The 13,053-nt window shown below is 40.9% G+C and overlaps 1 protein-coding gene and 1 pseudogene across 1 annotated transcript in view; one reads left to right on the top strand and one right to left on the bottom strand.

Moving 5' to 3' along the window:
• The first annotated feature begins 235 nt into the window (after positions 1–235).
• CCDC170 (coiled-coil domain containing 170) overlaps positions 236–13,053 on the top strand; it is a 78,960-nt gene continuing 66,142 nt past the window's right edge. Inside the window, exon 1 of the mRNA XM_054570124.1 lies at positions 236–310. Within this exon, the coding sequence (XP_054426099.1) occupies positions 236–310 (75 nt within the window). The remainder of the gene's footprint in view (positions 311–13,053) is intronic.
• Positions 5,564–5,795, bottom strand: LOC129067856 (cyclin-dependent kinases regulatory subunit 1-like; annotated as a pseudogene).

Raw genomic sequence — 13,053 nt, forward strand, 5'->3', positions numbered from 1 at the left:
GGGTCCGTCGCTCAACCAAGCCTCGGCCTGGCCAAACGGGGCCCCCCAAAGCGAGGAGACAGCCTCCGGAGGATCGGGGTCGCCCCCGGAATGTCTCAGAGGCGGAAGGCGGCCGGCCTCGCCGCCGCCCACGGTGTTTACCGGTTGCCCCAGGAGACGCGCTGGCAGGCTCCGGGAGCAGCAGCCTCGCTCTCCGCGCTCCGGACCCGAGTGCGCGGCGCGGGGCTCTGGCAGCATGAGCCGCCGCGCCCCCTCCGGCCGCCCCAGGCGCCTGAACTCCACCAGCGGCGCCCCGTCGCCCGCGCCCGAGGTACGGTCCCAGCCCGCGGGCTGCGCGCGGGGATGGCGGGGCCGCCTCTGCTAACGCGGGGAGAGCACCCGGCGTGGAGGCCCCGGTGCGCAAACTTCTCTGGAACGCAGGGTTGTGGGAGGTGGGGGGCGGGTCAGCGTCGGTGTGTTCTTCCCTGGAAATGGACTGCAATTGTCAGGTACCAGTTCACCCTGGGAAATCAGAGGCTGGTCCTGACTTTGTGGAGTGCGTCTGAATTCTAGGTTGTACCAACTTGCTTCTCTGACCATTTATTTGAACTGGTTAACAGGGCGTCCGCCTCCTATAAACCCTCCCCAAACCCTCTGCCTCCCCCCACCAACCCCCTTCATAGCAAATAATTCTTTCATTTAACTTACACTACTTAGCTACTAAGACATGATTTAGAGCAGTTTCCTTAACATCTGATGGGGTTGGGTTAATGCCAGTCCTAAGCAAAGTCTCTGGCCTTTTGTTGTTGTTGCTAATCTCCCCAGACACATTAATTAAGTTGCCATTGGATTCGCTTACTCATTTACTCTTAGGAGGGCACCAGGTACGTTGTAACGTGCGCGCGCACGCACGGGCACATAGGAGTTCGGGCTGGCTCTGGTATCAGGATCCCACCGAGTAGAGAGTGTGTCAGGGCTGGTTGCTAGAGCCCCGGAATGTGTTCAGCTGAATTTCCAGCCTGAGAGATGTTCCCACAGTAACCACAAAAATCTCTGGGGCAACTCTTAGGTTCAAAGGATCGGGTGGGTCCTCCGCTATGCTACAGCACGTCTAGAATTCAGCTGCTTTGATTGTTGCCTCACTTACCTCTGACCCCGTGGTGCCTTACATCTGACCTATATTCACATTTCTCTGATTCCTGGCATGTTTGTGGTCTTGTACAAATAAAACTAATTTTTCTTCCATTTGACATTTGCATATTTTATCCCAATATGGTGTCCTCTTGTAAACGAAGAATGTTAGCCCATACATAGGTATGTAGTATTTTATATTATTTATATTTGTTTGGAGAAGCAATTGAAAGTAAATAACAGACATTATGGCCCTTTAGCCCTAAATCGTGTGTATCTCTTAAGAACAAGGGCATTCTCTAACCAACATATAATGATCAAATTCAGGATGTTTAACACTGTTGCAATAATATTATGTCATGTACACCACCTACTAAAATTTGCCAATTGACCCAATAATGCCATTTACTGCAAAATTTTTTTCATTTCAGGATCACACATTGTATTTAGTTATGTATCTTTAGTCTCTGTAAACCTGGAACAGTCAGTCCCTCAGATGTTCTTTGTTTTAGGTGAAACTGTTAGTTTTTTACAGAGCCTGGGTCATTTGTTTTGTAGAATAGGTTTATCTGATTGTTTTTCATGATTAGATTTTGGTAGAATGCTTTGTGAGTGATGTGTCTCAATGCTTCACACCAGGCAGTACATAATATTTTTTGTGCCACTACAGATGATGTTTCTAATTGGTAGTATCTGCCAGAGTTTTCCAATGCAAATGTGGAAAAAATAAGTTTTAGCAATGAATAAGTGATCATTTTGAGTGACCTTATTGATTCATATTGAAATTTTTTTAGGATAAATTTTACTGACTACATAAAAGAAAATATCCATCACACCCAAGATTTTGATCGAACTGAAAGATCTAAATTTTATTGAGAATAAAAGTAGAAGCAGAAAGACCAGCATTTATTACAATTTATTTTTCAGTTAAGAAAATACTTCATCAGAGAGTCTTGTAAGCCAGGGAGGCAAGATGGGAGTTCCCCATTATGTAGACAATGAAATGGCTTGCTTAATTAGCTAATGATGGAGAGGGGACTTAAATATCTTTCTTTTGAAAGGTTAGTACTTTTCCTACTGCACCATCATGCACTGAAAAGCAGATGAAGATACAGAACGGGGATAGTATGTAACTACATGAAGAAGTAGGGTACTGCAGGGACTGAAGGGCTTATTCTTGGATTCAAGCAGTCCTAGTGATACCACTTATTCTCTGTGATACCTTGGGCAAAAAAAATTAAAGAATAAAAAATAGTCCTTAATGTTTCAGAACTTTAGTTTGTTCTGAAAAAATGAGGTCATAATATGTATCACGTAAAGTAGTTTTGGGACTTCGCAGTTAAATTGTAAAGCACTCAACAGAGTGACAGTAAGTGCTTATTTAGCTGTTACGTATTGTTCTTTATAACTTTTGGAACTTGCCACCAACGCCACTACGCCCCACAACCATTGCCATCACCGACCCCTCCTTTGATACCTCAGCCGTCACCCCAACAGTCAGTTGTTGAGGGTCTATGAGAGGGGCTGGGGATGTAAAAAAGAATTTGACACAGTCTCTGCTGTCAATGAAGAATTGCCAAAAAAATAACAACTACCACGAGACACAGATAACAGTGTGGGGATAGCCAGAGGGAAAGGAGGCTGGGGGCCAAGCGGAGGTGGGCAAAGGCGGGAGGAATGGGGGCAGAAAGAAACTTTGCTTGCGGCGATGGGGCACTATGCTGTGTGCAGAGGACATGTTGCTGAGTTGTGCACTTGCAACCTGTCTGGTTTTGCGAACCGATGTCACCCCAATACATTCAATTAAAAAAAAAAGAGTTCGCAATCAAGAGTAACAGACACATGAACAAATGACTATTTCATTGGTATCACCCATGAACTGAATTTAATGCTGCATTTTTCTCAAGTTAGGTTTACCTCTAATCAAATCATCAGCCGAGTTTTACTAGGCTAGAACATCTGATGAGCAGCGCTGAGAGCAATAGTGTGTGAACTGAAGGAGATCTGCTCAAGTGCAGAGGACAGAAACGTGCTTTGGGGAAATGTACAAATATAGCTTTCAGCAGAACAGTATAGCTTGGCCATGAAATAAGGTATGGAAGCTGAAAAAGTTTGCCAAATTATATAGAGCTATATCGTTGGTCAGCCAAAAGCTCTGGCAGGCATTTCGTGAGAAGGGCTTGGATTGGGTGTCAGAAGCTGCAGATGTGCGGTGGCTTGCCCGCTATGTCAGCATTTTCACACACCTGGAAGATCTGAACCAGAGCGATGGCTCAGTGTGCACCATGTGGGGAATTTGAGCACGTTCCTTTCCTTTCTGTAAAACATGCGTTCATTAGAAGGACTGTTTGCCGGAGTTGTTCTGAGAAGCAAATGTAAATAGCAACAGCCTATCAACAGCTATAGTTCCTCAAAGCAAAGGACTTAGCCGGTCATGTATAATTATAAAGGAAGTACATTTGGTTTTCCCTTTATGTCGCCACCATTTTAACTTTTTAACAAATTGTGATAAAATATACATAACATAAAATTTACTGTCTTAACCATATTTGGGTGGCATTTAGGACATGCACAGTATTGTGCAACCATTGCCACCATCCATCTCTAGAACTTTCCATCTTGGAAAACTGACTCTTTGTACCACTAAAAATTAACTGCCCCTTACCCCACTCCCTGGCCCCTGGCAACCACCATTCTATTTTCTGTCTCTGAATTTGACACTAGGTAGAATCATACAGTATTTGTTTTTTGTGACTGGCTTATTTCACTTAGCATGATGTCCTCAAGGTTCATCCATGTCGTAGCGTGTGTCAGAATTTCTTCCCTTTTTAATGACCAAAAGAAATCTGATTAACTACAGTAATGTTGTATAAAATACTTTTAAGGCAAAAAAACCCCCATTAGTACAGATAAAGTCACTGTAATGATACAAATTATATTTCTATTTCACAAAAATTTTTATTTATAAGGAAGTTGTAATTCTAAATGTGTATGCATGTAAAAAGATAGCCTCAAAATATATAAAATAAAAATTGACAGAAGCAAAAATCTGTAAGGAGATATAGACAAATTCACAACTAGAGTAAAATATTTTTTAAATACACTTCTGTTAACATCTGATAACCAGATGATAATATGTCAAGGGAGGCATTAAGAGAGCTAAAGATACAAACTTGGCTAAGCAATTGTGAAGAAGAAGAAAAGTACATGAAATGTTTGTAATATGACTGTAAAAGTTAACAGGATGACTTTTCCCCTTTACCCAAGGGGATAAATACCTTTAGACCATGAACTAATCAACTGGACAAAATCCTAGAAACTGTTCTCTATTGATAGGAATTGAATTAGTAAAGAGATTAGATGTTTTCCCCTTGTTTTAAATAACAAAGGGCTTCATACTACCCCAAATAAATGACAACCATCAGATCGGGAGAGAAAACATTAGACAAACCCACCTTGATGGATTTTCTACAAACTAACTCTGCAGAAGGGCTAGTTGTAGATTGGAAGAGACTCAGGTAGGAGACAGGACAGCTAAGCACGATGTGGGTGTCTGGATGGACGCCTGGATCAGGGAAAGGACACTAATGGCAGACTGGGGGGAGCTGAGTAAGCGCTGTGGGTTGCAGTATTGTACCAATGTGACTTTCCTGGTTTTAAGAAATGCACCTCAATTATGCAAGTTACTGGCATTAGGGGAGGCTGGGTAAAGGGTGAAAGGGTATACAGATACTCTCTGTTCTAATTTTGCAACTTTTCTCTGTGTAAAATGATTTATAATAAAAATTTCAAAAGATAAATAACCAGCTAATGTATTTGCACTCCAGTCTTATTTAACTACAACAGTCCCTAATTATTCCTGGACCATCCGGCTCCAGAATGCAGCGTGTGAGAAAGCATTCAGAGAACAGGTAGAAGGAGAGAATTTTTTGAACACCAACCAGAGAGCAAGTTTTCCTTTTTTTTTAAAAAAAAAAAAACCAAAACCAAAAACCTTCCTCTTTAACCAAGGCTTTTAACATGAAACAGATTTCTTGAATAAAATGGAAAGTTTTCAATACATTGAAACGTAAATCACCATACATATAACACCTAGCAGGAAAAAAAAACACCCCAGAACAAGTTTACACAGTCCCTGTAACAGCCACGGTCTTATTCTTAGATGCTTCCTCCATCTGCCGAATGTGTCCTGCTGGCCACAGAGCTCCCCACGGTTCCTGGGGTCACGCTCGACAGAGGCTGCAGCCCACAGGGCACTCCGCCGGCTGCGTCGTGGTGCCGCCGGCTCTGCTCCAGGAGCAAAGCGGTCACCAGCACATAGAACAGTGTATTTTAAACATCCTTTAAATATCCAAGTGAGAAACAAGAAGGCAACAGAATAATGTTATCAGAAAGGCGTTAGCAGGTGAGGACAGCTGTGAAAAGCTTGAGGCTGAAAGGTAGACCCCCAGCTTCATTTCTTTGGCTTCTTGGGCAGCAGCCACCAGAACAGAAAGATGTGAGGCTCCGGTTCATGGATCGTATACTTGACCCATTCCTGACTTTGCTGAACCCCAAGATTCCTTCATTCAGATTCGGACATCAAACGGGTTTCAGGGACCAGCTTGGCTGCATCCTTGACATGCCGATACTCCAACTCATCGTCCGTCGTGTTTGTTCGAGTAGTAAATTTGTTTGTGCAGCATGATCGCTTCGCTTGAGACTGCCAGCCCCATGCAGCCAACCTCCAAGCAGCTCTCCAGGTTTTCCTTTGTGTATTTTAAAAAGATTGTGCGTGATGTACTTAATGTTACTAAGTACAATGTTAGTCTGTCTGAGTGCTCCTTGGTTTGTACGTAAGTTGACTAATTTAAAGACTTAACTTTTTCTGTGTTCAAGGACAGCTCAAAAAATTTAATTGAAAAAAGGAGTCACATTTGCTGCACCAGGAATTATTTATGATTTGTTCTTTACCCAAGGCTTCTTTTTCCTTTGTTTCACTTCCAATTTTTTCCCTTTGAAATTGCTGCTTTGATCTAGGGCAGGAAAGTTCAAAGGCATTGCTGAGGTTGACCAGTAGCACTGCTCTTTCTCTTACTGATAGCAGCACAACTATGGATTGAGGTTTCTACATCTGCATGTTTAGTGTGGAGTAAAATATTTTAAATATTGTATATAAAAGTAAATAATATTTTCATTATAGGTCTGAGTAACTGAAATAACTTGCTTTCCATTGACTGAATTTACCCTATAACTTCCGTCTGGAATCTTCCTTATCAGCTTTGTATAGAAATGTGTTTTTTAGCATATTCTTCTCATCACAGTCTACTCTCAACGTCTGTGCTAAAGGGAACCATTTAAGACCTGGCTATAATGATCACATTTTTCTAAGTCTTCTTCTACTTCAGAGTAAATGAAGTAGGTAGTAGTGGAGAATACCAAAGGAAGTCTATTTATTATTTATTTATTTATGAATTAATTGCAGTTGACGTACAGTATTATATTAGTTTCAAGTGTGCAACATAGTAATTAGACATTTATATAACTTAAGACATGATCACCTCGATAAGTCTAGCACCCATTTGACACCATCATAGTTATACAGTATTGTTGATTACGTTCTCTATGCTGTACTTTACATCCTGGTGACTATTTTTATAAATGGCAGTTTGTACTTTTTAGCAAAAGGAAGTCTTGATGATGAAATCTTGTGACTGTTCGGACTAAGCAAAAATGAGAACTTGCGTGGCGATCTGAACCAGAAATATTCTACTTAGTGAGTCATACATTGTATTTATCAGTCACCCATTTGGCAAATATTCATTGAGTCTTAGGCACCTTGTTAGGCACCACAGGTATGGAAATTTTCTCCAGCAACTATGAAATGAGTGTCTATTCTCGAGCAGGCATTGCTTTTTAATAAGATTCCATGATTCCACTATCATAAAAGCTATATTCTTTTGGAGGAAATAGATAATAAAAAAGTAAACCAGTAGATAAAGAAGGTAATTTTATGGTAAAAAAAGAGAGTGGTAAATACTTTGAACAGAAAAAAAAAGCAGGGCGATAGGATCGAGATTGAGGGGTAAAGGGTAGGTCCTATTTGGACAGGGTGGGTTGAGAGGGGGGTCTGGAACGACAGACGTCATCCAAAGAGATGGTGTCTGTGCTGAGCTGTGGGTGCGTCCTCAGAAATAATAAGAGCAACTACAGCACTTGGGTGGGAATGGGGGTGAGATGTGAGAAGAGGACAGTTTGTAGAACATCCCTCAGTTTGGTCACGTTTAATGTTTCCTCATCATGTGACTCGATTTTTGGCTTTCCTGGTAGTTCTGTATGAGAGATGAGTTCTTCTCAGTGTGTTACATCAGGAACCTTATGTCAGTTTATCTCATTATTAATGTTAGAAAAGACACAGAAAAGCTAAAAACCAGATCAAACAGATTAAAGATACCTGATGACTAAACTCATGCATTCACAGTCATTCTAAGGAACATTTTTGAGATAATTGGTGAATAATATGGTATCATTGTTAAACTTCTTGAATTTGACAGTTGTACGCAAAAGAATATTCTTGGTCTTAGGGGATACATGTATCGCCTAAGTATTGAAGGTTTAATAGCCACGATGTCTGCAAATCACAAATGATTCAGTAATCACAGTTATAATATATACATGGAAAAAGGAATAAATCAAATGTGGCAAAATTTTCTCACAGTTGGTGAGTATAAATGAAACATATACTTGAGTTTATTGAATTATTCTTGTAACTTTTCCCTAAGATTGAAATAAAACATTAAAAAAAGAATCACGTGCCTGCAACAAATGGGGTTTCAAAGTAGCAGAGAATATTTTTAAGTCTTGAGTTTCCAGTTAAGTAAATAAAAATGGTCATAAATAAAAGTTTAAAAAAGGAAGAAGTCAAGCCAGGCAGGAGTAAAGGCATGGTCTCTTTCAGACAAGGATCTCAAGGGAAAGACAAATAAGCCAACACAATTCCACGGGTAGCTCCAGTCGACCGGGGGAGAGCTGAGGGAGAGGGAGTTTGGCTGAGATTACAGGCTGGTGCTGGGGGGGAGATGATGCTGACTTTCACGTGCCGGGAGGCCAAGCTGGTTGTTTTCAGTGACGGTTGGAATTGTGAATCTCTAGCGAGTGATGAGGGTTGGCAAGCCATTGGACACTGAAAGCGGTTGAAATCTCAGGAGGGCATGAAGTGAGCCAGTAAGGGTATCTCGAGTGACGAGGAAAGAGGGTTGAGGACAAAATACCAGAGAATTAACACCAAGTTAAGGAGTGGGCGAAGGAGGATGAGCTGAAGGAGGGGCTGAGGAGGAAGGCCAGACAATTAAGAGAAAGAAGAGCTGCTCAGGTTAGTCATGGTATGAGAGATGGGTAAGGAGCGTTCAAGAGAGTGGGTTTCGCATGTCAAATGCCAAAGGGACGTCAGGTCAGTAAGGAGCACAGTGTTCCTTGGACTTGGTGGTCAGGGCAGTCTTCTCCTAGGAAGTGAAATGTGAGCTGGGCTTTGGAAGGCGAGGAGGTGTTAACTCGGCAAAGGCCTGGGCTTGGCTGTGTTGGTACGGTGTCCCTTCCTCCTCTGAGGAGTGGGTATTGGGGGTTGAGCGCCCCTCAGGCCTAACGAACATATCGCTCGGTGCTTGCCATTCATCCCACTCCTGGGAGCCGCGCTGCCTGCAGGACTTCTTCAGAGCCTTCCATCTCCACTGCGTCCTCCTGGGAAGCCAGGGAATTAGCTGGGGTCTTTATTACTCCCCCACCCGCCTCCACTCACCTCAGGTCTTAGGTCCCAACGGCGTGAGCAACCCCTAGGCGCTGGTCACGGCTCCCTTCCAGTTCTCTTTTCCCAATGCACTGAAGCCACACTTCCTCTGTATTTGTTTAGAATCAACAATTAGAATAATAGAGAAGAGCTACCAAAACCAGTAAGGATGATTTTGGCCAGATTGGTTGTTAAATGTCTTTTTGATAGTAATAAGGTAGGTATTTTAAGGCCATTTCTGGTCCATGATTTAAAAACCATGTCATCTGGGTAAAGAGTAAGTCTTGCACTCCTGTTCATACATCGGCAGGCTGACCAATTTACTTCAAAGCAAAAGTAAAATATTTAGGTTTATTCAAGTGGGCAAAGCTACATTGTTTTCAAGACACAGGTGATACCATCTTGTTTCGCATCATTTTGACCTTGAGACAATTTATTCCTTCCCTAATCTGACAGCAATGTTTGCATGAAGATTTTTGCAGCCTTGTGTATAGTCTGGTGTCAACCTAAAGGTCATACAGCCTCTTGAAAATACAGGGTGTGATGGTGAGCTTTATGTGTCAAGTCCGTTAGGCTTAAGTATTTGGCCAAATACCAATCTAGATGTCACCGAGAAGGTGTTTTCTAGCCTGATACCGAGCTTTAGATAAGTAGATTCAAGTAAAGCAGGCTACCCTCCATAGTATGGGTGGGCCTCATTCAGTCAGGGGAAGGCTTCACGAGAAAAAAAGGCTGAAGTCCATGAGGAAGAGGGAATTCTGCCTCCAGACTGCCCTTGGACCCAGGCTGCAACCTCAGCTCTTCCCTGGGTCTCGGGCCTGCCTGCTTACCCTGCAGATTTTAGACTTCCCAGCCCCTACAGTCATGTGAGCTGGTTCCTTAAAATAAATAAATCTTCTTTCCTGTCTCTGTCTCTTTCTCTCTCTCATGCTCTCTCTCTCTCTCTCTATATATTTATTCTGTTTGGAGGACCCTGACTACTACACAGGGTAGCTTCATTTTGAGCCCTTTCACGCTTGAGGAGTTTGTTAGAGCAAATGGGTCTGTCATTCACCACAAAGGACAGTGACAGAGAGGCCCACGGGTACTCCACACACACACACACACACACACACACACACAGGCTAATAATCAACTGAAGAAAACTGGGCAGAGTTTGTCATAGGTCCTGCCTAATTTCCTTGAGGGACAGGCCCAATCTATCCATCGGGGCCCACAATACTTTAAGAGACCCAGGAGAATGTTTTAATCTCTTATAAAATCAGAAGAGAAGAAAAACAAGACTTTTACATTGAGGAAAATATTTTATTACACAGAATTTTGATACATTCACCTTTATACCAATGCAGTCATAAAATATGATTTTAATCTCTTTATGGAGAAAAGGGCACAAGAAGGCAAAAGTTCAAAGGGCCACAAAAGGTGTAATGTGGCCACGTAGGGGGATGAAGCTGGGTGGAATGTTGCATAGAAAGCGTGGATAAGTAACAGGAGAGTTAATACTAAGAGAGAGAAAATAGAACTTTTTTATTTTTTCAGTTTGAGACGTACATCACTGGGTAAATATATATGGCATAATGACTCAAGTTACACATATTGTGAGTTATAAGAATATGTTTACTTAACATTCATCACCTTATAGATACAAATGAAAAAAGAAGAAAATGTTTTTACCTTGTGATGAGAACTTTTATGACTCTGAAATAGATAAGATAGCAGTGTTAACTATGGTCATTATGCTGCATATTACATTCCCAGGACTTATTTATCTTACAACTGGATCACCTTTATAAGGTGTAACAACAAATCTAATCTTTTTCTATGAATTTTTCTTTTTTTTAGATTCTACGTATATGTGACATTGTATAGCATTTGTCTTTGATTTATTTCACGTAGCATAACTTCCTCAAGTTCGATACATATTATTGCAGATAGCAGGATTTCCTTCTTTTTTATGGCTACATAGTATTCCATTACGTATATAAATATATATGCACACATTTTTCTTTCAGTTGTATTTATCCGTCTATCTATCTATCTAATCTTACAACTTCTTTATTTATTCATCCTTTGATGGACATTTAGGTTGTTTCTGTGTCTTGTCTATTGTAAGTAATGCTGCAGAAAATTTTGTCTTTAAATTGCTTGCTCTTCCTATAGGCTGACATGAAATCGAAGAGAATTGAAATAAAATCCAGAAAGATTTAAGTCTTCCTATGACAATTTTATAGCACTAGAAATTTTCTCTTTTGGAAGATGGGATAAACTATATTTCAGGTACATCCTAAGGAAATATTCCTGAGGAGCCAATCTGTACAAACAACTTATTAAAGTTTAAACCACACCACTCAGCGTAGAAACTAAAATAACTTCATCTTGGAAAAAAATTCTCTTTAAAATAAATTATCAAGTGTTTTATAATAGATGGGGTGGAAAACTCCCATTTGGGAAGAGTTTTAGAATCTTTAACATGTGAAGTGATATATATGTATGATCATGATGAAGCAAATGTCCCATCTAGTTGTCAACAGATTTTTGTGTCCACCGTTCCTTTCACAGAGGCTTCCCCGTGTATGACAATATTCCCAAATCTGCGTTCATTATTAGCCTTAACCATCCTCCACCCAATACTTCCCGTAGAGATATATCCAATATCAATGTGAAGACACTGTTACTCCCTTAAAATAAGACCCAAAGTTAATTAATTTGCCTGTGCCTTTCTTTGCATCCAGCTTAAGAAGTTATCTTGCTAATGTGAACATATTAAAAAAAAACCAAAACTTCAACGACCTTTATATTTAATTAAAATATGAGCTTCTACCTGGGCTATCTCTACCCAAATTGTACAACAGTTATGAACTTATAGAAAGCAGAAAGAGTCTTCCAAAAAGTGGTTCGAAAGAGATTTATGAATTTTATTGAAGTAAAATTCTTTGAACTTAACATTAGCTACAGCAATGCAAAACTGATTACAACAGCCAGACATACAGGCAGCAATAATGAAGGTCATAAAATAGTTCAGTTGAGAGAGAACTGATTGTTTTAACATTTAACCAGACATATATGGAACACTAACACAGTGAATAAAAACATGGGAGCCAGACAGGCTCCGGTTTGAATTGCGGCTGTGCTGTTTCATCTGTGCCGTTTCATTCCTTCCTTCGTTCATTCCATAGATATTTACTGATACCTTCTCACTGGGGACACAGTGGTGAGCAAAACATTTTCCTGACTCTAGGGGCACCAGACTCTAGTGGAAGATGTAATATTTAGTATGAATAGTCAAACGATGTAAAAAAGAGTTACAGTGGGCAGTTACGTGGAACGTAAGTGTTGGTGACACGGGAGCCAATCATACAAGAACCTAATTTAGACTGAGGGTTGGGGACGGCCATTTAAGGGCTGAAAGCAGGCCACAGGGTGGCTGGGGAGAGTGAGCCAGAGTAAGAGAAGCTGGAGTTGAGGTAGGAGAGGAGGGGAGGAGAGGGTGAGGAGAGAGGGGGAAGAAAGGAGAGGGGAGAGGCCCAGAGCCACAACACACAGCTGTGAGATCTGATGGAATTGTTTATCTTCTTTGAAACTAAATTTCCTTTTTATGCAATGTGGATAATAGTAACAGCTTCAGGTGGTTGCTCTCAGAGTCAAATGATATTATATTTGAATTATGCTTAATACAGACCTAGCATAATAAGTATTTAGTACCTGGTGGCTGTAAATAATAATAATATCTTCACTGAGTTTACATTCTGGTGAAGTGATAATACTCACCTCAAGAAAGGGAATAAACAAAGAGAGGCTGGTAGTTGTTTAAAGAGCTTCGGAGAGAAATTCCATGTTATGCAAACTTGAGAAACAAATTATTTATTGCAGTCACAACTGAAGAAGAGGCAAGACAAAACATCTTGATATTTTCTGATTAGCAAGTAAACTTAAGTGACATATCAGCGAGGTTACAGAATAAAGATATAGAAGTTACAGAGTGTGAATTAATATAATTTTTTGTAATACTCATCTGGCATGTAAAACCTTGAGATCAAGATTAGCTGCTAGACAAGGGGTGACAGAGACAGGAAGCTTCTAAAGACTGGATGAGTTAGAGAAACAATCGCAAACTTACTAGCCAATATAGTTTCGTAACTAGATACAGAGTAACTACAGATAGATAGGAAGGGACCTTTACT

This window comes from Pteronotus mesoamericanus, unplaced genomic scaffold (assembly GCF_021234165.1).
Source record: "Pteronotus mesoamericanus isolate MK-2021 breed Mesoamerican mustached bat unplaced genomic scaffold, CSHL_Meso_final contig_20, whole genome shotgun sequence".
NCBI lineage: Eukaryota > Metazoa > Chordata > Mammalia > Chiroptera > Mormoopidae > Pteronotus > Pteronotus mesoamericanus.